At 40.3% G+C, this 19,297-nt stretch overlaps 1 protein-coding gene across 1 annotated transcript in view; it reads left to right on the top strand.

The window, feature by feature from the left end:
• The window catches only part of adcy5 (adenylate cyclase 5), an 81,110-nt gene that overhangs the window by 20,424 nt on the left and 41,389 nt on the right, over nt 1–19,297 (top strand). Inside the window, exon 3 of the mRNA XM_039818318.1 lies at nt 18,592–18,741. Within this exon, the coding sequence (XP_039674252.1) occupies nt 18,592–18,741 (150 nt within the window). The remainder of the gene's footprint in view (nt 1–18,591; nt 18,742–19,297) is intronic.

Genomic DNA, 19,297 nt, shown 5'->3' with positions numbered 1-19,297 from the left:
ACAGGATATGTGCAAAACTGCAAGGTTAAGAGCCTATACCTTCCATTGTTGTAGTATCAACAGGTATTAGGGCATTTAGCATTTACATTACTGTTAATCAGTCATCACTTGATTACACATTGTATTACCTTGTTATGATATAAGAAGTGACCCATACAATGTGCCAAACATAATGTGCCACATCAAGAGACAGCAGCATATGACAGTAGCAGCAGCTGACCAGATTTGGGTCTGTGGTGACCAGGTCCACCTCACACAAACTTCCTTCTCCCAATCTTTCTCTTTACTACAAGACACACACACACACACACACACACACACACACACACACACACACACACACACACACACACACACACACACACACACACTTTAACCCCTGGCTAAAATGTACTATTTGAGAATATACAGATTTTTGTTGGTTTCTCCAAATACCTGAGGAAAAATGTCATTAGCACCACATAATAAAAAGATTTCTGGCTTGTTTGTCACTTTTTGCAATGCTTTTGGCAATTATTTTTTAAAAGGTTTTTGTCAAAAAAGCTTTCAAAGCTTTCTTTATTCATGGTCAATAAACCGAATTTATATGACATAATACCTATTTTTTTTAGGTAAAAAAGCAGAAATTATTAATTATTTTGACTAACAGTTAAGATCAGAGGATGTTGATTGGATCACAGACTGGTGTATGTTAAAGTTTAGTCAGGATACGGTTTTAAAACCATTTAAACTTCTTTTTTTCCAAATACTATAAAATTGTATATAACAAACTAAAATTTAATGAAAGTTATCATTAATTGTACCTGCATATAACGTTGTATGGAACCCATAAAACATATCCATGCATCCATGTTAACCTTTCTATCCCCTGCTGTGACTTATCAAGTCTGGACTCTGTGCTGCTGCCAGCCTGTGTAGCGTTGCTACGTTACTCACCGTTGATCATCTGTTAGCTTCAGCTGGCTAACGTTAGCTGTCAACCTCCCGACTAACGGTTACCTCAAGATAGTGATCTAGCGAGGATTATCCCTTCAGACCACAGTGGACTTCAGTGGACTCTCCATCCAAACTCCCAACTGGACCTTCGTCGGCCACGACTGACGGACTCTTTCAAGTCCACGTACTCCCTGTCTCCGCCGATCACCTGGTAGCTCTGAGACACCTGGTCAGCTGTCAGCTAACGCCAGCTAGCTTCTGTTAGCTTCCACCGAGCCCAGCACATCTGTTCGCGCTGTGGAGGTCTTTTTCCCGGCTGTGAAATTCATGGTGAAATTACGATTCCTAAGACCCGCCCTTCAATCACTATTATTGGCCAGGCGCCGTGCTTACGCAAGGTAACGTAACCTGATTTGTTCAGGTCTTATATCCCCTGACCTATCGGCTATGGTCAAATGCCTGCTAATGCGACCCGGTCATTATGTTTACCAGTGCTATGCGCGCACCCCCCCCCCCCCACCTTCCCAAAACTTTTTTTTGCGGATTTGCATGATTTACAAGAGTCTCATTTTCATTTTATATACTGTCTATGATTTTCAGGTCGGAAAAGCCGGAATTCCGGATTAATCCGGAAGAATCACATCCCTGATTATTCTTGGTTTTAGTGCAACAACCTTACTTATTCTTTTTTGTTTCAAGATGCAGGCACTTGCAGGATGCAGGATTTTTCTTCTTCTTTTGTTCAGAGTTTTTATTCTTATTTTTCCCAGAAAACACAAAAGACATTACAAACTTAAATCAGGAGAAAAAAGGCAATAGTTAAAGTCCATTTTGACAATATTAAAGCTTTTAGAGTTAACTGTTCAATTCATAGGGCTTCAAACAAGTGGAGTCGGTAAGAAACTGGTCGAAATATGGTTTGAACTAAATATTTTGTGAAAATGGCAGCTGACGTTGAGATGTGTTTTAGATGATACGTAGTAAAGTTGTTTGACTGATGCCCTTCATTCAGATAATGGCATAAGAAAACAAACAATATCTTACAAGTGCCAAAAGGTCACTAAAAAGTTGTTCTTCTGTGACACAAACTATTCTGGAGATATGATGTTGTACATATGTCGAGATATGTTTTCTGGGAATGTTGACACTACCAAACAACAGTTTGAAGGATTTTGGCAGGCTCAGCAGTGCAGTTGGCATATTTTGAAAGGTGTTATGGTGTAAACTGTCACTGAACAGGCCAGTTGTAACTGAGACTTGGTCCAACAGCCTCCGAGGGCCTCCAGTCTGTTTTGGCTCGGTGTTGTGGAAATCACAGCGTGGGTGTGTTTGATCACTCAGACAGAACTGTCATGGCCGCTGGCAGCCAGACGACTCCCAGACACCCAAACACCCAAACACAACACACTGGCAGACACAAAACATCACAAGAGCTGTGTGGATAAAACTGTGGATCAAGTAGAGGCAGTGAAGAGGAGCATGGGGCATCTGACGGACACACGTACATGTCCCTGAGTTCAAGCCCCTGCTGGGTAGTTATTATTAAAGGATAACTACCATTTTTTTTCCAACCTGGACCCTATTTTCCTATGTTTTGTGTCTAAGTGATTAATGGTAACAACAATCTTTGACACTGGTCCAGTATTAAGCAAGATTGCTGCAGTCGGCAGCGGCGAAACAAGCTACCATGTAAGTTAATAGGGCAACTGTCCAGCTTGTATTTACCTTCACAAAAGTGCTCGTTTTGCCACTGACAGGCTCAGATTAATATTTTAAGTGTCTGACAACATTATGGAAAGGATCCCTGGTCTGGTGGGTTTAGTGAACGCAATTTTGCGGATGTTTTTATGTTTAAAAAAAGTATCTTACTTTTTAACAGAAAGGTCAACCTCCTTAGAAATCGAGGTCGAGAAATCCTTTCAATGATTGAAAGTTTCTTGTCATCCAGCTGTGAAAAGGTCAGTGATTGTGAAGCATGAATGAACCCGCTGATCCCAATCAGCTAATTTGAGCATGACGTCAGTGCTCTTCCTGAACTAATGTCATTCTTTATTAATGATGGTTCAGCAATTATTACAATTCAATGCAGCAATTATTGTTTTTATTAGTTTCACCTGTGTCTGAAAAGTCAACATGTCTGCTAAAGAAAAGGGTCTTATCAACTTTAACTTTATTCCACACTGCAGCCAGTTTGGAAACTGCACTTTTTAGTACGTTTTGTACTTTTTTTTTGTACTCGCTCAGAAAGTGATAGAACATATGTGCTGACAAAACATACTCATACTGTAATTTTGTAACAGATTTCAAATCTTAGGGCGCCCGGATAGCTCAGTTGGTAGAGCGGGCACCCATATATAGAGGTTTGCTCAGTGACACGACAGGCCTGGGTTCGACTCCGACCTGCGGCCCTTTGCTGCATGTCGTTCCCCTTCTCTCTCCCCTGTCTTATTCTGCTGTCCTCTCAAAATGAAGGCTGAAAATGCCACAAAAAAAAACGTTCACAAACGGCATGAAAAGAATGTTTCACTGTGGATTTAATACTAATACTTAGGTTTGTTTTTAAGTTTTATATTTTTTGTCACTTGACAATTGCTTCAAAATATGTTGAGCTCCTCAGTAATTCAAATAATAAATCGTAAATGTATCTTGCAGAAAAGTTAACCAGGTGCTGGACTGAGCAAGGATCAGAATAATACTGTAGAGTCCGCACAATGTTAGTTTAGAGTAAAGAGGAGCGTGCTTCTTGTCAGCTGGCTGTGTTTATGCTAATGCACATTTTTATAAACATCTTACAATGATCTCCATCCAGGTTAATTGCTAAATATCAGTGCTGTGTTCTGCTTAATATTTTTCTTTTTTGTCATTAGTAATCATTAGTCACACTTTCATATTGTTCTTTTTTTAACCTCACAATGGCCACTTTTTGCTCAATACGGCCTTGTTGTTCATAATAGTGTCAAGCAAATCTACAGAACAGGGTAGAGTTGCACTGAGGCTGAGCATTAAAATGTATCCCCTGCTGGGTCAGAGATGGTATGCTTGGTATGTTGGAGGCTTGGTACTTTCTCTCACTAAGCTCTCTCTTTCACTCTTTCACACACACACACACACACACACACACACACACACACACACACACACACACACACACACACACACACACACACACACACACACACACACACACACGCACACACACACACATACACACACACTCTCTTTCTGTCTCTCTCCCACACATTCACCGTTTATTTTCTCTAAAAAGGAATTATTGGGTCATTCAGCTGTTACTACTCCTGAGACGACCATGATTAACTCACATCATGTCAGACTGTGTTAGAGTTGCAGTAACGTTAAGCACTTAAGCATCCTCTGATCATGTAGGACATATATATTTGGTTAAAACCGGCTTTAACTTGATATAACTTAATATGTTAAGCACTCCTATTGTCAGGGAATCTTTCCAACTTTTATTATTTCCTGCTAATAGAAATCTCACATCAGGTTGTATGAATCCATTTGAATCCATCCAAGACTTGTGATTTGTTGTATATAGTCAGTTTTATGAAAAAACGTTTTCCTGAGATCTGGAAGAATTGGGATTTGGACTGTTTTCTGCTTATTCTGTTGCACTGGGAGTTTGCAGTTGGCTCTAATTTTGGTGGAGATATTGCAGGCTGAAACAATAGAGCCAACTGGCACAGGGACACAAATATTGCTTACTCCATGGGAGTACTAAAAGTAGGTATCCAAACTAGCTATAACACACTAGTTCTCAATGTGCAGCCAAGTGACTGTCCATCTCATTGGACTGCTCTTGAGCCTGTGCTGTTGCTTTAAGTTTGCTGTATCCTTACTTAATCACAATCATACAATTCTGCGAATTACATACTGCCTGTGTGTGTTTATAGTATTTCATTTCAAGGCAGACTCCTATATGGGCTAAAAAGTTGCACAGGAATTGCTCTTTATTGACTAAGGGCGTTTTCACACCTGTAGTTCATTTGGTTTGGTCTGAATCAGTTGGTGAGTTAGTAAACTTGGAGCGATTTGGTTTGGTTTCACACCTGGAAAAATACAAGCGTACCAAATTGCGTCATTACAAATCAGGCAAGAACGTCCAGGAGCAAGAAAGTAAATACAGGAAGAAGGCCCTGTGTTCTGGTCAAGGGAGTAAGCGAGTGTCTGGCAAGTGTAGCTCCTATGGCGCCAACAAGCTCTCACCCGCCGTTAGCATTCCATTGACTGCCATTCATTTTGACGTCACTTTTACAGCGAATAACTTTACATCTGAAGCGTTTAAAGACTTTATTTGTCCATTGTTTATTTCTAAAGAAACACGACAATGTATAAAAAGCTCCATTACCTTGTATCTCACGTCATGGCTCTGTAGCAGACGTTTTTCTAAAAATAGGCTAACAATTGTGTCATAACCACGCGACTTACTGTCGCATAGTAGAGGAATTACCGTATAGTACAGGAGAAGCTTGCAGACAGTTTTGGCTTACATTAGCTGTTTAAGTTTAATTACGAATGTTAAGTAGCTTTTCAGTTAGCAATAATTAGCCTGTGCCTATGTTATCTCCTTACATATACCTACGCTCTCAGTCTCTGCAAGATTGGGAATGATTGAGATTGCTCTTGGCACAGCTACCAGAAGACTTACACCTTTCAGACACGTTGCTCACGTCACATCTACGTCTTCAAGCTCAATTGGAGGCTGCACAGTAATGCTCAGCCCTGTGAGAGAAACCCTGCAAGCTGCTACAGTTTGCTGCTCGGCTGTAGCCTGGGTAAACCCTTGACGACCTTCCGGCAAATTTTAGATTTGCTCTGCAGGTCAGTCTGGCGAAGAGCCCATTCAAACCCATTTCCAATGTCCTCAAAATTGAGGCACCAATCACAACCGCTGAGGTGGGCTTTACACCAATCACAACCGTTGAGGTGGGCTTTACACCAATCACAACCGTTGAGGCGGGCTTTACGCGACGAGGATAGCGCAGCGACGGCGAGCAGCTTTTTGTTTACATTCAACATGACGGTTACCGAAGCCGTGCTTCACCATGACCAGGGACCGGCAGGTCAGTCTGACATATGCCGATTTTATACCGGTCAATGCTATAATTAACTGACAACATAAGTTATACGAGTTACAGTTCTCAAGGACGCACGCACACACGGACAGAGACACTGTCTCTTTCTCCTTTCTCTCAACTTCTCCGCCGTGTGTGGCGTGTACCCGCTCGCGGTGTGAAGCGCGTGTCCGCGCTATTCTTGCACATGTAGGGAGCCTCGTGAATTAACCTGCAACATATCAGCTGTTTGGAAATTCTTCAGCGTGTGTGCAGAAGATAACAAGTTAGCAATATGCAACACCTGCAAGGAGAAAGTAGGGCGTGGAGGGACGACACCAAAAACCAGAATCACATTTTTTTTGTTGGATGTGAAAAGCGTCACCCGGATCGTTGGTCTGATTGGTTGAAGGACTATCCAATGGCACCCAGAGGTATTTGAGTGGCGTCCGTTGGTAACGCCCCTCTGGAAATGAACTGTCAATGATCCTTTCCCAGACCCACTCTCAGTTACAGCTGAGAAGGGTCTGGTGTTAACCAGGCTAGCTCTGCTGCATCGCAGATTGCTAAACACACTGACTACAGATAGATAGATGGATAGATAGCACTTTATTGTCCGTAGACACGGAAATTCGTCTTGCACTACAAGCTCCAAAAATTACAACACAATAACAACCTGAAGACAAAAAGCTAAAAACATGTAGGCATCATTAAAAACATAAATAATTAATTAATATGAGGGTGGCCCAGCCATGCAAGAGTGGCTATGAATAACCATAAATATGTAGATGAATTGGGGGATGGGAAACTATCACCTCTTTGCCCTCCTATGTTGATTCAGCAGATATATTGACAGAGGGACAAGTAAGTGTTTATATTTGTTCTTTCAATGCAATTTATCTTTATATCAATGTTATTTGTAGGAAATAGTTTTTTTTGGTGTTTGTAGTTCCATTAATGGAGGGGAGAATTCTTCTATTCTTGTAGTTGCCAGTTTCAGAGCTTTCAGAGTTGAAAACTAGAATCAATATTGCTAATACCTTCTCAAGACTGAATGAGAGTTACAGTTCAGTGGACTCAGAATCAGAATGATCTTTATTGTCATTATACTCCGGAACAGTGTAAAACAGCGGTAATAGCAGAGTAATGGTTAAAAAGTGACACTTGTGCAAGTACAACTTTAAAAAGTAATAGATAAAAGGCACTAGTTAAATTTAAACATTTTATGAATATAACTAAATAGATACTAAATTGATACTTATAAATTGAATTAAATGAAATAGTTGCAATCCCAGAATTACCTCGTCATATCGTCATTCGTTCTCCGCCCACAGATCTATTCCTTCCTTTCTTTCTGACCAAACGTCGGTCTCCTCCACCTGTTATGTTTCTGCAGTAAATCCCCGTAAAAAAAATACACTTTGTTGTCTTTATACTTCTGTTCGTGTACAGATTGAACAAACAAGGTACAACATGTTAATTAGTCAGCTCTAGAGGTGTGGTTGGTGGGTTTTTATGTTTTGGACTGTGCTCTGCTAGCGGTTTTCCCCTGCTTCCAGTCTGTATGCTAAACTAAGCTAATTGGCTAATTGCTGGCTGCAACTTCATGATTAGCTCACAGTTGTGGTGTCACAGTGGTATCAATCGTCTCTTCTAACATTCAACAAGATAACAAACAAGTGTATTTGACAGAACGTAAAATTATTTGTGAAAAGGCTGCCTTTCTCTCTTTTCAATAGCCTCTGTTCCCAAAATTAACAATGTTTTGTGTCTGCTAGGGCTGTCCCAAACGATTTGTTTTTAAATGATTAATCTAGCGTTTATTTTTTCGATTAGTCGACTAATCAAATGATACATTTTTTGATTAATCTAACAATACATTTTTCAATTAGCGATTATTTTCCCCTTGCTCAATTATTTAACAATTTACACAAAACAAATTTCAATAAGGTTCAAATCTCTATTTATTAAAATTGTACAACACTGCACTGTTCAAGTAAAATGAATTTTTAGTGCAACCTGAAGCCAGATGTAGGCTATCCATCCAATCACAAAATAGTCACTTTCAGGAGGAATACAAAAATAAAAACTTAAAGTAAACCGAGCAAGTGCAAAAAGAGTAGCCTGTGTTTGCTTTTTTTAACAGTAGGTAAAATAATGAATAAGCTCTTGTTTAACATTCAAGCTCTTCTTACTTTAATTTAACTTTAATTATTTGTATCTAAAGGCTGGTTAAGCACTGTAGGGAGGAGAAGTTGGACAGTTTTTTTTGTCTCGTTCCGGTGATTGGCACATCTGGGTGATTGCATCGGATAAGCGTTAGCATGTTAGATGTATTTCCACTCACATACCCAACAACTGCTGAACAACGCCGACACGCAGTCCTCGTCTTATCCACCACTCTCTCGCCTGTAGCCTACTACTGGAACTGACCCGAAGACCGAAGTTTTCGAGGCGGGGACGGCATGAGACGAGAGGACATGACACGGGAGGCTCCAGGCTGCAGCCATACAGTCTCCAAGTTTTCCCAAACTTGCGATCTTAAAGAGGCCGGCGGGGAACTCTTGTGGGTCGCCACCACTTGCTACACTCGTCCTTTCATGCTGTTATCTCTGACTCACTCACTGGACTGTCGACCTAACAAAAAACTGCATGTAGGCGGAGGAGCGTGGCTAGCTTCAGAGCTAAGGCAGGGCTACAGATTAGGTGTCCCTAGAACCCGCGTATCTAACAGTAGTTCCGCATTACATTAGTTCCGCATTACATTAATTAATTAGCACGCAAGTTTTATTTATTTTATTTAGAGACGCGTCGACGCAAATTATTTGTGTATGTAATCAATGACGTCGACTACGTGAACGAATCGTCCCAGCCCTAGTGTCTGCTTAGTCCTTTAATTTTGTGTCATGTTTTAGTTTATTTGTTACTTTATCATTTGTGTTTAGTGGGTTTATGGTTGCATTTTTTTTTTTTTACTATGTCAGCTTCTCACCAGGTTTAAGGGTAACTGCTGTTTTTTCCAATCTGGAATTGCAATAATTGCCATAACTGAGCCATCATTAATAAAGAATGGCATTAGTTCAGGAAGAGCACTGACATCACGCTCAAATTAGCTGATTGGGATCAGCGGGTTCATTCATGCTTCACAATCACTGACCTTTTCACAGCTGCATGACAAGAAACTTTCAATGATATTCATGCAGGTGTACACGACACCAATCTACTAAAATGTGGTATTGTTGATTTAACTAAGATTTAATGTTAATGTATAGGTTTATTAAAGGTGCTCTAAGTGATGTTGGGTGACGTTACTTCTTGTTGACGTTCAAAGTATTTTCAAACAAAACGAAGACTAGCTCGCTCCTTCTTCCTCATCCCGTTTCCCCCCCCCCCCCCAATCCTTCTTGTCTGTTATTGGCTGAACACTGGAACACGGTTTGTGTATGTTTGCATGGTCCAGGTTGGACTACTTTGTTTTTGTTGGCGTGTGTGGACCCTAGGCTGTCTACAGAGACCGTGTTTTTTTACAGTGTGTTTAGGGGACCGGCAGCTCGCAGATAGTGAGGAGATGTTTGCTGTATGTGACAAAAAATGTTGTAGCCTAAAAAACGTGTGACATCGCTTAGAGTATCTTTAAAGGGGATTAGCTCTCCTTTCAGAATCCTAATTTTTGCCCGGATTCTGGGACAGCTCCCTCAAAGAAGCAGAAACTTTCCCGCCAAATCTGACTGTCCCTGACTGGAATGTTCTGTCCTCTACTGGCAAATCAAAATGTGTCTAAGTGACCGATGGGAACAACAATCTTTGACATTGGTCCAGTATTAAGAGAGATTGCTGCAGTTGGCAGCAGCGAAACAAGCTACAATGTAAGTAGGGCAATTGTCCAGCTAGTATTTATCTTCACAAAAGTGCTCGTTTTGCCACTGACAGCCTCAGATTAATATTCTAAGTGTCTGACAACATTATGGAAAGGATTTCTAAGGAATTCGACCTTTCTGTCAAAGAGTAAGATCCTTTTTTTAAACATAAAAACATCTGCAAAATTGCGTTCGCTAAACCCAGCTGACGCCATGTAAATAAACAGTTACTTCATTCAAAGTCGACAGAAACAAAATAAAACCATGAAAAGCCGTTTTGGGTCGTCTTTCCACTTTTCCAACCATCACAACTCTAGTTTTGGTTGAAATAAACACATGTAAAAAATATGTTGGCTCTATACACGCTAAAAGTATTGCTTTTTTAAATGGAGTCTGGTGGGTTTAGCGCTAGAGACTTCAGAGCTGTTTCTGGTTAAACAGAAAGATCTCAAAGGTCTCTCTCTGAAGGAATCCTTTCCATAATGTTGTCAGACACTTAGAATATTAATCTGAGCCTGTCAGTGGCAAAACTAGCACTTTTGTGAAGGTAAATACAATCTGCACAACTGCCATATTAACTTACATTGGAGCTTGTTTCGCTGCTGCCCACTGCAGCGTTTACGTCTTAATACAGGACCAATGTCAAAGATTGTTGTTCCCATCAGTCACTTAGACACAAAAACATAGGAAAATAGGAATCCAGGTTGAAAAAACGATAGTTACCCTTTAATCAAGGAGAGTACATACAAGTTTGCCCGATTAGGTCCTTTTAGCAGGGAGGGGCTGGGCACTCCTAAGGTGTAGTAGAACAATAAGTAAGATTGTTCTGCAGTGAATGACCTTTTATATTTGGGGTGCCTATTGTTGTGGGTGCACATATATGTATAAATAGTAATGTCAGCAGTAACTGTTCTATAAAAATGTAATGGTATTATCCATATCCTGAGTGTTTTGTTGTTCTTTTATTTTGGCTCACTCTATGCTTGGTGGTAGGTGCCAATTAGGTGAGACTGAGATAAAATGGCTTCAGGAGAAGGGGAAGGAACTTGGCAGCTTGCCGTGAGGTTGCCGTTTTAGTTGTATGTTTCTTAGCCTCACTTAAATTTAGTTTTTGTTGTATTTCCCAGGATTCATCTTGTGCCCTTTGTCTGAGTATGATATTTTGTTTTGTTAATAAACACCACAGTTTTTGCACTTCACAAGCTTTCTGTCCAGCTTCCTCAAAATTCCCCACCACCTTATCGGCCTTGGCATGAGGTGGGTGGTTTGACACTATTCCTTGACACCTGAACTAATTCTAATGTAACATTTGCTCAGATCACACAACACTATTCACAAATGTTATTAGTACAATGATAATTGTATTAACTATGTCGAGCAAGGTTTTTAGTGGGCTGTGGTCTAAATTGGTTTTGTTGCCATGGATCGATTTTTCAGATCAACAGTGTTGTTAACTAATTGTTTTATTCTAATTTTTTTTTTTTTTTTTTGCCATTTTTACTGTAAAATGTATGCCACTTAACATGTCGAGGTGTATCTGTTTGGAAACCAATTCAGGTGGCATCAGCCATGGGAATGCATGATGAGGATTTCCACAGGACGGGTCGTCCCAGGAGAAGCATTAGTGTTTCTCATCGTGTTTCATCATTCAGGCAGACTAGGGGACGCCATCTCAGTCCACTTCTTTTCTCTCTTTAAGCTCTGGGCTTCTCCAGTAACACGGTGAGTGTGTTACAGGATATTTGTAGCATTGTTTTAGACCACTTCATACGGCTGTGTTTGTTCTGAGGCCTTAAGTAAGAGATGGAGACGGAATCCTTCTAACTTCCCAGCTTTGAATGAATCTGTGCAGGCAAAGACAATTCCTACAAGTTGTCATTTCTTCCTTTTGTGAAGGTGGATAGTGGAACACTGGGTTCACAGACCTATCTGGCTATTAAAACTATGGATTTGTTTCCTGTCAAGGTTTTCTAAGCTTTGGAGGAAAAAAGATTTGAGTGCTAGGTGTTGACATCAAAGAGTACCACGCAGCCGTGTTTCCCGCATGACCGGTGTTGAAATGCAGGGTCTAAATTTGGATGAATCTCCAGTTAGTCAGTGTCCCCTATCCGTCTCTTCTCTTTTGAAGCATGAGATGAAAAATTAAACATGTTTTTTCTTGTGTTTGTTGGTGGGCTTGTCTTTCTTCTTCAAAGGCATGACTCAGAAAAATGACCTTTTAGTTCCCAGGAGTTCAGCGTCTCCTGTGAGGCATCAGGGCTGCTTGAAAGCATTTCTGTGCCCCTGTGTTGAAGTAGAACTCCAGAAAATGTTCTCAGTCAAAGCCAAACTCTGTTGAAATTGTTTTCTCTTCAAATTCGGTTTCTGAACAGTAGATTTTGTTTGTGGTTTACGCTCTTGAGATGTCAGCAAGTTGTGACATTGAAGTTCAGAGGATATGCAGAGACTGGGCATCTTCACACTTGGTCCAGGATCAGATACAAGTTTGTGTTTGTCAGTGTTTGGGAAGAGGAATACAGAAAATGTAAACCTATATCAATGCAGACTTACAATTGTTTTGTGGTTTCAATGCAAACCTTTTTTGAGATGCCTGCTGACCTTCTTAAAGCTGAACTAATCAATATTATTACATTATTAACCGCATTTGAGCTCGCTCGAACCAAAGCCTTGACCACAGTTTTGTGTTGGGCTCAAGTGTGAAATTAGTTTTCACACTTCACCAAATGCACCAGACTCTCAGGACTGGAAGAATGCTTCATGTGGCCCAACCTGAAAATGGCCTTAAGTGTTCCTGGAGATTACGTAAACAGAAAAACTGACTTTAACACACCGTGAATAAAGTGTGCTTGTATGTCGTTTTCTTTTTGTATATTGCACTTCTCTAGGAGTCCTTTGGTTCATAATACAATTTACAACATTCACACTGAATTATGGCATTACACCATACATGACGATGCTCAATAAAACATGCAAACATTTATACATCATACCTGTAGCAACATGTCTGAGAAAACTCTGCCTACAACCAGGATGTGTCTACAAGCGTGTAGATGTAAGTATATGCAGATCAACTGTGTTTGTTTGCCTATGAAATACTATTGTGTATACTATACAATACTATGTCTCCATTAGCTTTCTTTTAATTTTAATATATGAATCTATTCGTAAAGCACAGATATGTGTTTTATAAAAGCAACCTTTGTTCATGGCTACTTTTCGATGGCTAATGGATAAATGAATGAGTCTGTGCATATTCACATTCTCCTATTAGAATAAGCACAATGGAAGTACATGTAAGTAATGCAGAAGATGCCACATGATTATATTCTAATAAAGCTTTCAGTTTTCATTAGATACGGTTAATGTAATGTACAGTACTAAATTGCACTTTACCTTCTGATGGAAATAACACGAGTCTAATAAGAGCAGTCTTATAGGAGTGTCCTAGTGATATGAAAATATTACATACGCAGAACTGATGCAACAAAACCTGTCTTTGGTTCATTCAATTTGATCCTCAGGTTTGGTCCTGGTTACAAAGGCATTAATATAGCTGCTGACAGCTTTCAAAGTAACATCCGGCAACAAATAACTGCAGGCCCTCACTTGAGAGACTTTCACCTTCTTGTACATTGCCCTGCAGAATGAGGCTGGCAGTGGGTTGCTCACAGTAATAAGCATGAAACACATGACCTGCATTTATCCTTAAAGAACACAATGTGCCTCAGTGTGCTCAATAAGGGGGTGTGCACTAATCAATTTAATAACCTAATCAAAAGAAAGTAAAAATCGGACTGACAGTGTTGCAGTACTTACCAAGGGACAACTTAACAGAGGCCTGTTTATTTCTTTCACTGACTTTTGCTCAAAATTAGTTTTATGGTTTGCCTCAGCCAGTTCCTCCAGGAATTCACAATCTTGCGATCACATTAATTTTAATTAATTTCACAATTGCAATTATTTCTAATTTCCTAAATATTTTCACAAAGAGGTAGATCGGTCATTGCACATGTCCTCCATAGCTTGATACAGGCTATGTATTGGTTCTAAAGATCTCTAACAATTAAAATGTCAACAAACCATATTTAACCTTACAGCAAAACGTAACCATCAATAACATTATAATGTTCCTCTAACTAACCATGTGATTCATGAAGCTATTTGGAAACAGTACTCTGTGTGGGAGTAAATACTTAAGTTTGATTCAGGGCAAAATGCCCTATAAATGCATTAACTTCCTGTGTACTGACTATCACAGGAATGTTCACCATGCAATCAAATTTACAGTAACTGTATAGCCCTAACAACATTAATGAATTAATGCATTTTCTACCTCCTTAAAACATTTGCAAAGCCTTCTTTGAATGTTTGAGGATTTTAAAATTCCTGAATCCTGTGTGGATTTAGCAGGGATTTTTGTTCTGAAGGGTAGTTTAACACATTTTTTTTGTTTTACCTTGCTTGATGTTTTTGGGGAGTAAACCTGTTTTTATGTAGATTTCATACACTTTTCCTATAGAAAAAGGAATGATCTGTATTTAAACAGGAATTTTAGTTGTTTAACTGTTTTTTGTGCAAACTGTATATGTTGAACTTCTGCTTGCATTATTACCGTTTTTTGTTTTGTACCCTTTTAAAAGGGCACCAGCAGTAGTAAAGAGGGAGGGTATGTGAAGCAAGCTGTTACACATTCCCCACCCAGATTTATCCAGCTGGTTTAGAGATAGTTTCGGGTCACAAACCTGATTCTCTACTAATTAAGCCACCATGCACATCTTTTAGGGCACATTAATGCAACCAACTGTAGAATCTAAGACACATTTGAATCACTGCCCTCTGCAGACTGCAGAAATGTGTCTCGTCATGCATCCTCATAAGCGTGCTGGTATAGCAAGTGATACAAATATTAAGGGCACATGCTAATAAAAATATTGCTCTATGGCAGCACTAGTTTACCAATGTATCAAAAATGTGTTATCAGAAATACAGAATCTTGCATTACCACAGAACAGTGTGTTATGGTTTGGTTGCTGTTGCTATCATCACTTGTGTGGGCTGGATGTTGGCCGCCAGTCCTCCACAGACATCATGTTGGGCATCTCTGAAAGATACACAAGTATAAATGAAAAGTCTGTTGGAAGCGTGGCGAGAGCTCAGGAGTAGAGAAGAAACCCAACGCCTTAGGGTGGATGTTAGAAACACTGAAGAAGAAAGGTGTGGAAGAGTCGTAGGAGGGTAAATATGGACACCTACAATGTCTTGCCTTGTTGTTTTCATGGTCTCTGCTGGGAGTTATTAAACACCCACAAAAATAATGTTGTGTACACACACACACACACACACACACACACACACACACACACACACACACACACACACACACACACACACAGCCATGATGTGACAATATGACACTAATACAGTGCATTAATACTTACAAAACTATTTTTGTTTTATCTATTTACATGATTTTAGCCTTTAGAAAAACATAAAAACACATTGTGCAACAAGCCAAGATGGGGGGCAAAAACAACAGCTTTCTTAATGTCAACATCTTTGAGTATTCCCTAAAGGAGTCTTGGATCTTTAAACCACACACACACACACACACACACACACACACACACACACACACACACACACACACACACACACACACACACACACACACACACACACACACACACACACACACACACACACACACACACACACACACACACACACACACACACACACACACACGTGAAATAAAAACCATCCACCTCAAAGTGACATCTAAGTTAAGATCCAATGAGGCTTCTATAATAAACAAACACAGGGCACATTAGACCCCCATAATAGAGCCATGTTTTCTTTACAGGAGATAATGAGGTAAATGTTGGGACTTTTGCAACCATATGGCAGTCAAATAACTACAAAGTATTTAATATGGCATTGCTTTCTTAATAAATGAGACCACAGGACTGCACTTTGCTCAACAGAGACACATAATGAGGCAGATGTATTTATGTTGTTGGGTACTGTCTACCTGCATATGTTTATTTGCTAGTGTTAATTGCTGCAGTGGCCTCCATTAATCTGATGACAACAGAAACAAGGATATACAGAAAGTGGTTGCTCACATCAGCACATCAGCAAACTGCCTGTTTTTGCCTTGAGTGTTAAATCACATTTTTCCTCATCAGTGGGAATTCAGCTGTTATCATCATCTGTGTATCATCATCTGCAACAGCTTGCTTGGGGCATCCTTGCTTATGGCAGGTACTAGGTCATTTGGGGACTTTGAGCTAATTTAGGTTGGTTGTGTTTATGAAAATTACTTGCCTGAGTGCTCTTGACCGACTTTGGATCGGCAGGTTTTGAATAGTATTAAATAATTCAGTGTGAGCGAGTTGAGCTAAACAACATGCATGAATCACCGAGGAGAATTACTGAGAATGATCTTCCCTGATAATGTTACGTTTAAGAAGACTTTGATTTATTCATATCTAATAATGCGGATAATCAGCAGAGACCTCATCAGTTCTTTTCTGCAGTTATTTGATAATACATTTCTGTGTTCTTTGCCTGGGGATGATCTCTGTATTAAACATGGGAACTGTGTTTTTCTGCTCTCACTTTCCCTTTGTGGTAAGGAAAAGCCCATAGGTTTCCAAATAAGGCCTGTGTGAGCGCTGGCCGTATTAATAGAATAAGACTGCTGCTGGGGAATATTTGTATTGACCTGTTGAAAGACTCAATCTGATGCATGCCGTTTCCATGGCAGTGCGGGGGTGGGATGCTTCGAGGTCGCCGTGGAGCTGCAGCTGGCTCGCTGTAACGCCACTGTAGGTAGCAGGAGCACACCTTTAAATGTCAAATTCGGACAGTTTCAAGCAGGAGTCTGTGTTTTCCACGATTATTGTAATGGTCTTAACAAAAACACACAGACCTTTACACTATAGCAGTAAAAGCTCCTGCCCCCTCCTGGGGTTTTTGTACCAGGAAACAATTCTCCCCGGAGCAAAATAGTACGTCCTTCTCTGCTGATTACATGCCTCAAACACATTTGTTATGCTAATAAGCCCCCTTGTGGAAAGGAAAACATAATGATGTCTCTGTAATGTCAGAGTTTTGCAAAGTCAGGGCTTTTCGTCAACCATTTAGGACTTGGATGGATTACTTCTTCACGAGGCCATTTGCAACCTCTCTTTGTTCTAATACGGTATATTTGGCTTTTCAACTATGGCTGGTTACACTGAATATACGACAAATCTCTTTTGAGATGCTGAACGTGTTAACATGCGCTGCATGGGTGAGTTATAATGATCAAGTTCTTCTGCTGGGTTGCAAATGTGGTCATTTTTGTATTCATATAAAACAGATTTTTCAAAAAATATTTTTCTGAGGAAGTTGTACATTTGAACATTGCTTTTGTTGTTTGCAGAACAATGCGTCAGCTTCAGCATCAGTGGCTCATTTATACTTACATTTATTGGCTAACCGCTGAATTGTAACATCTAAACATATTCATATAGCTGTACAGCGCTGTCTTTATAACCTAATACTGATTTAATAAGAATAGATAAGAATATTTTTTGGGCTTTTTATTTTATTTGATAGTGATAGATAGACAGGAAAGGGGGAAAGAGAGGGGATGACACGCAGCAAAGGGCCACAGGTTGGACCCAAACCAGGGCCGCTGCTATGGACTCAGTCTACATGGGGACACACTCTACCAGGTGAGCTAGACGTCACCCCATAACCTTATACTTCTTACTGTTCATGACACCTTCATGCTGTTTTTGCTTGGATTCTTTGAGAGCTCTCTCGAGGAGAAGAGCCTTTTCCACCATTTGCAATAGTGAGTTCCTTGATAAAATTTTCTCCGACTGAAATGCTGTTAGGCAAGAATAGTACTGTCAAAGTAAATATTCAAGCAGCCAAAACGAAGAATATAAAGCTCTGTTTCTGTACACTTGGGCAACATTGCTTGTCGTGGCTTGACTGTTCTTTATCTTAAAAATAATTTATCTTCTGTGGTTCAGTCCACTTCAGCTTAATGGTGTTTCAGTTAGATAAGAAAGGCAGAAATAGCAAAGAGTAACCTCTTCTAAATTCACCACCCTCTCTCTGTCTCACACCTCATTTCTTTATTTTCCTTGGTCTTGCCTCACTTCCTTAAAGGCCAGTCACTCTTCCCTATGAGTGTGCTTGGTTTTTAGCACGGAGACCTGCTGAGGTTTTTTTGACTTGATAAAGACGTGCTGTGTTTGTTCAGTTTGTTCCGGCAACAGAGAAGCCTGTGGTGTGAATGTGATTCAGCTGGCTGATTCAGCCCATTAAATGGCTCTATGAAATGAATGGGCTGCTGGCTTTGGCTTGCTGCTGGCTGCCAGTCCCAGGGCCCACTGTATGCCTGACACTGAATGGAAACAATACCTTTTTAGCAATAGTGTCTTGGACACATGACAGATTCCAAGCTGTTTGATAGGTGGAAACTTTGACAGGGTCTAACTAACCTGAAGGTACTAATTTGCTGCAAATTAAAAATTCAAGTTTTAGTGGGGCCCACACATGCACCAACAGAGGGTTTCTCACAGATGTCCAGCCCCCCTCTCCTAGGTAGCTTTTGTTCCACTAGCTTCTGTAACTCTGTAAGTAAACAGTTGTAGTTTACTGTATGTTGGTTGAGATGTCCCGTCCTTGCAGTCTAACTCATTCTCTCTCACCCTCTTCCACAGTTAGTGTCCAACGTGTTGATCTTCTCCTGCACCAACATCGTGGGAGTCTGCACTCATTACCCTGCTGAAGGTTCCCAGAGACAGGCCTTCCAGGAGACCAGGGAATGCATCCAGGCTCGCCTCCACTCCCAGAGAGAAAACCAACAGCAGGTGAGAGAGAGAGAGAGAGAGAGAGAGAGAGAGAGAGAGAGAGAGAGAGAGAGAGAGAGAGAGAGAGAGAGAGAGAGAGAGAGAGAGAGAGAGAGAGAGAGAGAGAGAGAGAGAGAGAGAGAGAGAGAGAGAGAGAGAGAGAGAACAGATTAATGGTGACAGGAGATGGGGATGTAAGATCGGAGGGAAGGCAGGGTCCAAAGAGCACCAGCAACATTGGTGATTAAATCAAATGAAGCTATCTTTTGAATTTGAAACACCCTCTGTAGGCTTAAGAGATGGATCTGAGAAGTGTACAGTAGTGTGCATGCTTGTTCTATACTTCTATTCTATATCATTTTTATACTGATAAATTGGTGTGACACATTTATTCATTGCTATTTTAGTGGAACAACAAGTGTTAGAGATGGGTTTCCCATCCACAATGAGAATGAGCGTGCGGCCAAGGGGGACAAAATATATTTGTATGATGTCATGTTTGCTTATGTATTGATATTTTCAGTATTTTAAAATAGTGCTACTTGCTGGGGAAAAAATGCAATTTTTATATGCACAT

The sequence above is a fragment of the Perca fluviatilis genome, chromosome 12, assembly GCF_010015445.1.
Source record: "Perca fluviatilis chromosome 12, GENO_Pfluv_1.0, whole genome shotgun sequence".
In the NCBI taxonomy this organism is placed as follows: domain Eukaryota; kingdom Metazoa; phylum Chordata; class Actinopteri; order Perciformes; family Percidae; genus Perca; species Perca fluviatilis.
Note: the sequence above shows the minus strand (reverse complement) of the source record. Positions and strands in the feature narration are given on the sequence as shown.